Raw genomic sequence first — 9,372 nt, 5'->3', positions numbered from 1 at the left:
CTTTACTAAAATCACCTTGTGACCCTCAGAAGCAGCAGCTGATAACTTCCTATCCACACCTTGATTTTGGATTCCCTGGTCACACAGACACTCTAACTCAAAATAAGCATTACATTTCTATGTCAAAGCCTGTGAGCAGGAGCATACATTTTCTCGCTTGTAGTAGGTAAGGGTTTGGGCAAAGACATGGAGGAGAAATATAATACTGTGTATCAGTGGAGTAATAGCATGTGTGTATGGAACATAAATGCATATATAGGCCTTCCGTGAGGAGAAATATAAATGTGCTGGCAGGCCAGCTGGCCATTTGTGAGCACATACCCAACCCAGCTTGAATGAGGCACCAGTCCGCTGTTCTACCAGTCACTCCTTTCATCTGATCTCATTGTGGAAGCATTTCCCAGCCTATTTTTTAAGCATTTGTCATATAGCATGGGGCCTGGGGCCTGTGAACTTAAGCCAACTACTTCATGAGAGTGATTTGTTATTGCGTCAGAGGGAAACCTGGCTGTGCTGGACTGAGCCCATCTCCCATCACGGTCCCTTTCTAAGTAACTGCAGCTGAGTTTGACTATAAAATTTTTGTCTTTCTCTGAGTGTAGAAACCACCCTTCCCACCCAGCCTCCTCCAAGCTGGAAGTCTGTCTAATTGCTGGTGTTGATCTTACACAGCAACCAGTCATTTCAACAACAAACCAACAAAATGGAAATATATATATATTTGGAAATAATATAAAGCAAAAGGCATTTTGGAAAGTGTAGGCTCACGGTAAGATCCATGTGCACTTCCATGGACTCAACACTAGCAGCTCCTTATGTAACATTTGGGGAGCTCCTGCTGAGTAAAAAGAACCTCTTCCCTGAGGTGGGGAAGCAACATTACTTCCCATGGGAAATGCAAGTCATGTCGGGTCCTGTCGGCTGGTTGCCTGTGCAAGGGCACTCTGGTGTAGCCTCCCGACCTCACTTAAATAGATTTTCTGTCGCTAATTTTCAAACTGTGCCAGCAATCTTACCAAATGTGAATTTTATATGCCTGGCCGCTTTGCAAAGACGCCTATATTTTTACACAAAAATACAATTGTCAACTTACTACCAAATCTTCCATGCAACCTGTGTTTCTATTATAACAATTTTTTTTTTCATTTTTCTCTTAGCCTATAAAATCTTTATCTTAGGTCTTTTAAAGGCAGAACCTGTCTTCCCTATAGTCCCTCTTCAATGAGATTTTCTTTCAAAGCTGGCAAGGACTGAACATAATTATTTACCCAACAGCTAGCTGTTTAAAGACAAGGACTAGCTTGGTGACAATTTTGTCTGATGTTATCTGCTGAGCTATTTATAGGCAAGGCCTGCAGCTTCTCACTGATCTCTGGCCATCTCTGCCCAGGACTCCCAGCCTAAACTCACCAGGGGTTCTGAAGAACACATTGCTCTTTCCCAGGGGATACATTTAACTACCATATTGGAATCAACAGAAAATGACCTCAAATCTCAGGCAATATTTTTTTTCGCAGTAGAGGAAATTTTTTTTTTAATGACAAAACTTTAATCCTTCCTACGGAAACATTCTGTCCCTTGACCTCCCTGAGGAATAAGACGGTCTGTCCCTGACCCTCTCAGCTTTGTGTAGCTGAAACCGGAATTAGATAACTATAATTAAAACTCAACTGTTCTCTTTGCACCTTTCACAGCTTGCAATGCGATATACCTAACCAGTCCAAGATTCATGGATTTGGGGTCCTCACCATGTTCCCATCTCGTATGACTGACAATCTTATTTGGAACCATACAGCAGTTCCAATTATATTCATTTTGATTTTTTTTTTTTCCCGCTAGAAAAAAATTGTGTTTCCTTTTTAAAAGTAGCTATTGAGCTACCTGCTTTGAGCTGAGGGAGACTGGCTTGTCATTGTCTATTGCCCCTGGAGAGGTTTAAAGAATTTCCCTTTTGGACTTAATCTCTAGATCACTTAGATGATTTGCTGATCTAAGAATTCAGGGTCCTCAATCAGAATTCTACCACCTCCATGTTTCCATGAAGAAATAGTGTATGTATTTGGTTCTCAGAAGTTTCCTGCATTTGAGACATTTCTTCTAGAGAAGAGGCAGAGAAGCCAAGTTCCAATACTAAGATGCTTATGTCTCTTCTCAATTATGGTCAATGGACTGCCTTTAAAGAAGTCAGCTAGAGCCAAAGAGCTACATATGAGAACTAGTTGAGAAGAAATACATCAAGAATTTGATTGTTTTCTCCCTCAGGATTCTCTTCCAGCTGGCCCTTAGGAAAAACAGTGATAAATTAGAAATTTCTTGGACATGGTTTTTTGGAGCTACGCATCTAAGATTCTACATCACAACATAGCCAAGTCCTTGGCAGGGAGGCAGCATGCAACAGTTAAAAAATGCATGGGTTCTAGAATCAGATAGAGCTCTGCTCAAAATCTGACTGCTTTGGGTGATCTTAGGCAAGTTAATGTCCCTGAGCCTCCAGAAGGAGAGATACTCATACCCACCACGTATGAACAAGGCCTGGGCATAATCCATGATACACAGTAGGCTTGCAACCAATAGACTTTTATCACATCTTTCTTCCAGAAATTTCAGTCCATCTTGTAGGCTAGCAGAGAAGCTTTTGGGACCCAGTTGTAAAAAAAAAAAAAAAAAGGAAAAAAGATCAGCCAAGTAAATTTAAGTATCTAATTGGCTTTATTAAGCAATTTATGAACCAGGCAGCTTCCCATCTAGCAAGCTCTGAAGAGCTATACAAAATAGAAGGCTTTTATAGGCAGAAAGAGGGTGAGAGAAGAGGAAATTACTTCAGGCAGGGTCACCCTCCGGGGTGTCTATCAGACAGATTACCTCATTAGTGCTGACCAGGAAAGTCCAGTTTGCCTTCTGAGACATAAAAACCACAATTAGGTTAGGTATTAAGCCTTAGTTTACTGACATGAGTTTAGCAGAAGTGATGCCATTTGGGGCCTTCTATTTCCATTTGAATAGCTCTCTCACTGATTAGCTGTGAAGTTTGAGCTGGTTATTTTTTAAGCTTCTGATTCTGTAGCTCTAAAATGGGGGTTGATGATGTTAACTGCCACGTAAGATTGTTGTGCAAGTGCATTTTAAATATATCAAAATCCTTAGAAGTAAATTGCCTCCTTCAACCTCTGAGAGGTCCTGCTGTTAGCCCATGGGGATAGACTAAGAAAGAAGCAGTTGGAATTCAGTGATAGTTACAGCAAAAATAATAGGAACAAAATCATAAGGGAAGCTAGCCAAAAAGCTAAAAGGCCAGGTTGAAGAGTGTCACTGCTTCTGTTCAAATCCAAACTCTGGTATTTTAGTAGCTACCTGATTTGGGAGGTATTACTTACCGTCTGGGTGTCATGGTTTCAGCAGCCATAAAGTTAAGATGGTAAAAATGACGACTACCTCTTTATAGGGCTGGTCTGTAATACGTGTCTCATAGCAAGCACGCTATTAATATAACTGTCATCACCGCCACCACCATCATCATACCATGTGGCTCTCAAGAAAGGAAAGCTAGGGTCTAGTTGAGAATAAAATGCCTTTTATTCTCTGGGTTGAGACAGTGACATCAGTTATCCAGCTGGCACAGTGAGGCCACCCCTCGGTTTATCCAGTGCTTTTGGGGCCTGTCTGTTGGGAGTTCAATGGAGAGAACATAGTTGGTGGAGTGGCCCGTGGTGGAGAGAATGCCTCTCCGGGCACTGGTTTTGTAGACGGGACACACATAAATGTTCTGATGTATAAACCTGGCACTCTCCCCAGGTTTCAGCCAAATGATGGGCAAAGGGTCGAAGAGGATTTTAGGAAGAGACTCTTCAATCTGCATTGTTTCTCTGTCCCAGCGGGCACCTTCTAAAAAAAGCCCTTTTATGTAGGCCCCATCGTTTGGATTACTCTCCATGACTGCTTCTTGGGTGGTCACCTGGAAAAGAGGAAATTATGAGTTCCATTACCTTCCATTTTTCTAAATGGGGCAGCATTAAGAGATTGGGAATGTGCAAGCTGGCTGCGGTGTCTGCCTTTCCCAGGACACCAGGGCTCTGTGGTAATGCTCCTGCCTGCACACAGGAGCCAGGTCTGCATCCTCATCACATGAGGCCCTTAGGCCTGCTGGGAGTAGAGGAAGCACTGCAGGGGGAGTCAGGAGACTGTCCTCATCACCGGTTTAGTGGCTTTGTACAATCCTCCTCCTTTTCAAAGACCTGGGACTTTAAAGTGAGGGATTAGAGTCAGATGTATGCTGGTCAAACAGTTCTCTGAATGAAGAAATGAAGCCTTGGTTTATAGTTTCCATCAGTTCCTGAGGAACAAAGACCAAGGTCAACTATGGAAGGACCAGCTCCAGCTGGTTCTGGGGAGCTGTATGAACCAGCTCCAACACACCACTGTCTCAATTCAGAGATGGTAAACTCAACTTCCTTCAGCTAAGTGCAGAAAATTAGCCAGGTGTAGGCAAGTAGAGAGTGGTGGGGATTATGGTGAGCCAGGGAACACAACCTTCATTTAAAAGCATTCAAATTCTTATCATTTGTTATTATGAGTGGAATGGTTTTTTTCCCAACCATTTCTACTTCTAAGTTCTATAGCTAGAATAGGAAAGGCCATTGTTCTTACATATTTAACCAGTATCCAGTCAACTTATAGATTCTGCCATTAATTCTGAAAGGTGTGCTTTCAGGATTTCTAGGTATATAGTTACTTCAACATCAAATAGGATGGTTTTGTCTTTTTTCCAGTATTTATCCCAGTTACTTTGTTTTCTGCCTTAATTTTGGCTTAATAATATCTTCAAAGGCCCATAAAATTAGATTTATTAATAAAATAAGACCTAGGGCAACTAGTTTGCGACCTCTAGACTAATGATCTCAAAGGATCTTTCTGAACTTAAAATCCTATGATGGTCTATAACAGCCCATCATAGTTTATTTCATATATGGACAGGGTGATACTTGAGTAATGTCCATTCCTTTGACTTTATGCCAAATGAAGTGTTCACCATGTTGAATAGACAACATGTTAGGATGCTTCCATTTTTCATAGTATGATGATAGCAGAGTTATCCTCTGGAAATGTTCCTTTTCAGATCCACAGAAACAAAGGCCTGGGAACCCTCTGGTTCTGCCAGGAATAACTTTTAGAGCTACTTTAAGTCATACTAAGTACTGCATTTGTTCCATCTCAGAAGCATGTGGCCTTAACATACCCACATGTTTAACTCATAAGAAGATGGACAACACGGGCCTCCCCTGGTGGCGCAGCAGTTGAGCGCTGGGTTGCAAGGCTGCCCGAAGCCTCTGCAGCCCAGTTCGATCCCCAGCCACTGGCGAGGGTTCCACAAAAAAAAAAAAAAAAGAAAAGGAAGATGGACAACAGTGCTTTCTCTGGTCGCCCCTTGGAGCTGGCCAAAGCATTCCTACCTCAAACTCAAATCCGATATGGTCAATGGGGATGGTATACTTCCGGGAATAATTCTGAGAGACACCCGTCAAAAAAGACTGTGTGAAGTAGAATCCAGAGATCCAGAAAACCACAGGAGGCCCCTTGTCAGTCCATTCCTGGAGAGCCACCGAAATGAAAATTCAAAATCAACAACACATCCCAAGTAGTTCAAAGGCAGATATATAAACAAGTAGCAAAATATACTCTTCCTCATTTTTCTTGAAACAGACAGCCCTCTCTGTTTAGCTTTTTTTTCCTTCCATTTTTAAAAATAAAACTATTGTAGTTTTACTTCAAGGAAAGCACAGGTACAAGCTGGTATCAGAGATATACTAGAGAGTAGTGGGGACTGGAGCAATAGAGAACATGTGATTTGTCTACACTGAGTAACAGCCACTTATCTCCCGCAATAGTTGTCATGTAGGAGTGTAGACCCATTATTTCAGATCTTCCCTTTTTTCTAGGAAATATCTAGATTTTTATGTGTAATAATCCAATGTTTACACGCAAGCACAGAAAATTAAAAATTATCAGGCAGTCAAACCTAACCCATGAGCCAGCAGCCTGTGACATTTATTCTGTTCCTAATTCTGCCTCTATAAGCTTTAGACTTTTCAAGGACTTTGAAAGTCTCCCTGCTGCTCTCCACTCTGAGAAGACTGATTCCTAGGTGCTGAGTCCAGATGCTGCCTGCTTTGCTTCTTCTAACTCTAAACTGTCATTCCTAATGTCCCCTCCACCTGAATGAGCATGCCATGTACCAAGTTACTCTGGTTTCTGGTACCTGGAAGAAGGCCAGGCGGGCCAGCAGATCAGCCACATAGCCCCCTAGGGGCTTCAGCGATGGGTAGGACTTGGCCATCCACATGCCTGGCACTTTGCCCACAAGCATGCTGCTGAAGACATCCTCCAGCTCTGAGGACATTAGGACCTGCCCTTTGATGGCACGGCCAAGATCAATGAGGCTTTTTCGAACGACTTTGGTCAGTCTGTAAGAACAAAGCAAGCAGCTCAGCCTGGCCCTGCAGCAGCCTCATTCACTCCAAGTATACCCACTCCATGTCTCCTTTCACATTGCCTCCCTCCCCTGCTTTAAAAGGTCAGAAGATGAAGGTACATTCATAGTAGAAAAATTATAAAGGTGAGAAAAAATTAAATCCTCCATTATCTCACCAACTTAAGATAACTTTGATATACATTCTTTCCATTTTTCTCTATGTAAACACAAATCACTTTTAATGGCATCGTGCACACACTTGAGGTGTATATATATATATATATATATATATATATATATATATATATATACATGCTATATATATATATACATATACAAAAATCTTTTTATATCTTTTAGCAACTTGGGAACATCTTTCCAACTCAATAGAGATCTATATCATTTTTTTTAAATGACTACAAGGTATCCTGTTTTATTAACTATTGCTGAGATGTGTTTCTAGATTGTTGTTACTATAAATAACATTGCTAGGAACATCTATCCATAGCAATCTTTGTGGAAATGTACAAAGATTTTCTTACTAAAAGTCAAATTCTGGGTCTGTGCAGAGAGTTATGTGCAGTTTTAGAGCTCTTGATCCATATTGCCAAGGTCATTCCTTTTATTTTTTAATTTAATTTTTTTAAAGATTCATTTATTTATGCATACAAGAACAGGGGCACAGGCCAGAGGTGTGGGCAGTGAGAGGATCCACCAGAGACAGTACGGGGAACAGAACAGGCAGATTGACTGAAATACTCTGCTGAGGGGAGCAGCGGGTGAGTCAGGAAAGGTCTGCTGCACCATGTGGGTAGCTCCCTGGCTGGCGATCGAACTCGTGCAGCAGAGGCTGCAGATAGCTTCATAGGTTGTGTCCTAACCCCTTGTGCCACCAGGGAGGCCCAGTCATTCTTTTTAAATGTGCATGCTGAAGTGCATACCTGAGAAAAGGGCTGCCTGGGAGATGCCATGATTTCCTGCCTCCCTCTATGACCTCTGTTATGAGGTCTAGCCAAGGTCTGAAGGAATTCCCCTGAGAACACCAAAGAAACTGCCACCAAAGAGGACTTGTCATCTCCACAGATTTATGGAATCCCAGCCAAGTGGACATGAGAATGATCTAACACAAAAAAGGGATTCCTGAACGTATAAGCACTAGACCTTCACATGCGGAGGAATTTCAAATTGAGACATCTGTTGCATGTGCTTGGCTGAGGAGTCAGGGCCAAAGCTACCAGGCAAGCGATTGTACTACAGACTTCTATTAACCTGAAGACCTACTTACATATGTTTCTATTCTTGCAACTATGAGCTCCGCTAGGTGACAAGGTTTTTAGTACTTAAGGAAAGAACATTTCTCCCAAAAAACATAATGGTTCTCCTGAATTGGAAGCTGAACTGCCACCTACTTCTTTTGGACTTCTCAGAGTACTGGGTACACAGGCAAAAAAAGAGAAAGGGTCAGGGGATTGGGGACAAATGCTATAGTTTTGACCAATGGGATTGATCCTGATGACCATCATTGGAAAATAAGATTAGTGATAGCCATTTCTCATGTATTACAATGGTTAGTGGTAATGGCTAGAGATAGCTCCTGCAATGGTCGAGGAAGTGCTCCGGAGACCTTAGGGGAAAATGAGGAAAGCCATTAGGTCTGGTCTGGATGAATGAGGACTACACCCCATCTGCCAAGGTGGCCGACTCACAGCAGTGGTGCTTCTTCCCAGTTTCATACCCCATACTTTGTTATATGATCTCCTATACAGCCTTTACTTGTCCCCTAAATGGCCAAGTGCCTATTGACTCTAGAAACTGGCACTTTCCCCAATTCCTTGGGGAAACCAAGGAATTCTTAAATTGTATTTTTCTTGTTCCCTAGTCCTTCAGAGTTAGGGCTGTTCCTAAAACTGAGCAGTGGCCAATGAAGCAAAATGGAGACAGGAACACATTGAGTATCCAGAGCAGCAAGAACCTTGAACTTGGAGGGAAAAGTGATGAGTTTCCTCATCTGGCCTAGATGGTCTTTGGGACTTCTTTCCATTTTGATTATTGAGAAGTCTTATCAAAGTGATCCCACTAGAGTCTATGCTGCAACAACTAGAGAAGTGAGGAGGGACTAGAATAGAGGGGCAGGCTATGGTCACCCTTTCCCTTCCTCTGTGGGAAGAACTTCTCCTCACCCCTTTTTTGTTTACCCTGACTTCACACTTTGGCTATGTGCATGGACCCTGGAATCAGATAATCTGAATTCAACTCAGTTCTGCTATTGAATATGTGTGTGACCTTATACAAGTTACTTAATTCTTGTGGGCCTCACTATTCTCATCTGAGAGGATTACTAACCGTGCATATTTCACAATACGTGGTTTGTCTTCAAAGACATGCATAGTGCTTGGAATCATATCTAGCAGTCAGGATGGGCTCAACAGAAGTGACCCTGAATGATTACTTTTACTATTAGCCTCTGCTTGGTATTGGTTTTCACCTGACTCTACAGATGTCACCTGAATGAATGGAAGAGAATGAACAGAAGAAATAATTTATCATTGGGCCAGTGGGTGCTAGGAAGGTTATATTTATGACCAGCCTGTGAGTGAGAAAAACCACTTCCCCTGCATAGCAACCCCTCAGTGTGTATCTCAGGTGTAGCCCCTGGGCTCCCAGCCCTCACACTCCCCTCCCAGGAGCCAGTAAGAACCCCTGGCCCACCTGTTGAACCTGATGAGCTCCTGTCTTAGGACAGTATTCATGGATTCCTCATAGACCACAGGGTACTTCACCATAATCTTTTCCAGGTCAAAGTCTTTGGGAAGCTTGGAGAGTACATCCTGGGCCAGGTCCTCAACCACTTCCTTAAAATATAGCAGTAGAGAGGGAAAGAGAAACAAGGCTGCAGCTTTGGGCAA

General features: G+C 42.4%; 1 protein-coding gene across 4 annotated transcripts in view; it reads right to left on the bottom strand.

The window, feature by feature from the left end:
- Positions 1-3,431: 3,431 nt before the first annotated feature.
- DNAH3 (dynein axonemal heavy chain 3) overlaps positions 3,432-9,372 on the bottom strand; it is a 134,290-nt gene continuing 128,349 nt past the window's right edge. For all 4 annotated transcript variants that reach the window (XM_037507475.1, XM_037507474.2, XM_037507477.2 and 1 more), the window contains 4 exons: positions 9,176-9,318; positions 6,254-6,458; positions 5,448-5,585; positions 3,432-3,952 (listed from right to left, as the gene is read on the bottom strand). In XM_037507475.1, the coding sequence (XP_037363372.1) occupies positions 3,599-3,952; positions 5,448-5,585; positions 6,254-6,458; positions 9,176-9,318 (840 nt within the window). In that variant the 3' untranslated portion in view covers positions 3,432-3,598. The remainder of the gene's footprint in view (positions 3,953-5,447; positions 5,586-6,253; positions 6,459-9,175; positions 9,319-9,372) is intronic.

The sequence above is a fragment of the Talpa occidentalis genome, unplaced genomic scaffold (assembly GCF_014898055.3).
Source record: "Talpa occidentalis isolate TD23 unplaced genomic scaffold, MPIMG_talOcc4v2.1 talOcc4.12, whole genome shotgun sequence".
Lineage (NCBI taxonomy): Eukaryota > Metazoa > Chordata > Mammalia > Eulipotyphla > Talpidae > Talpa > Talpa occidentalis.
This window is presented reverse-complemented; position numbering and strand designations above follow the sequence as displayed.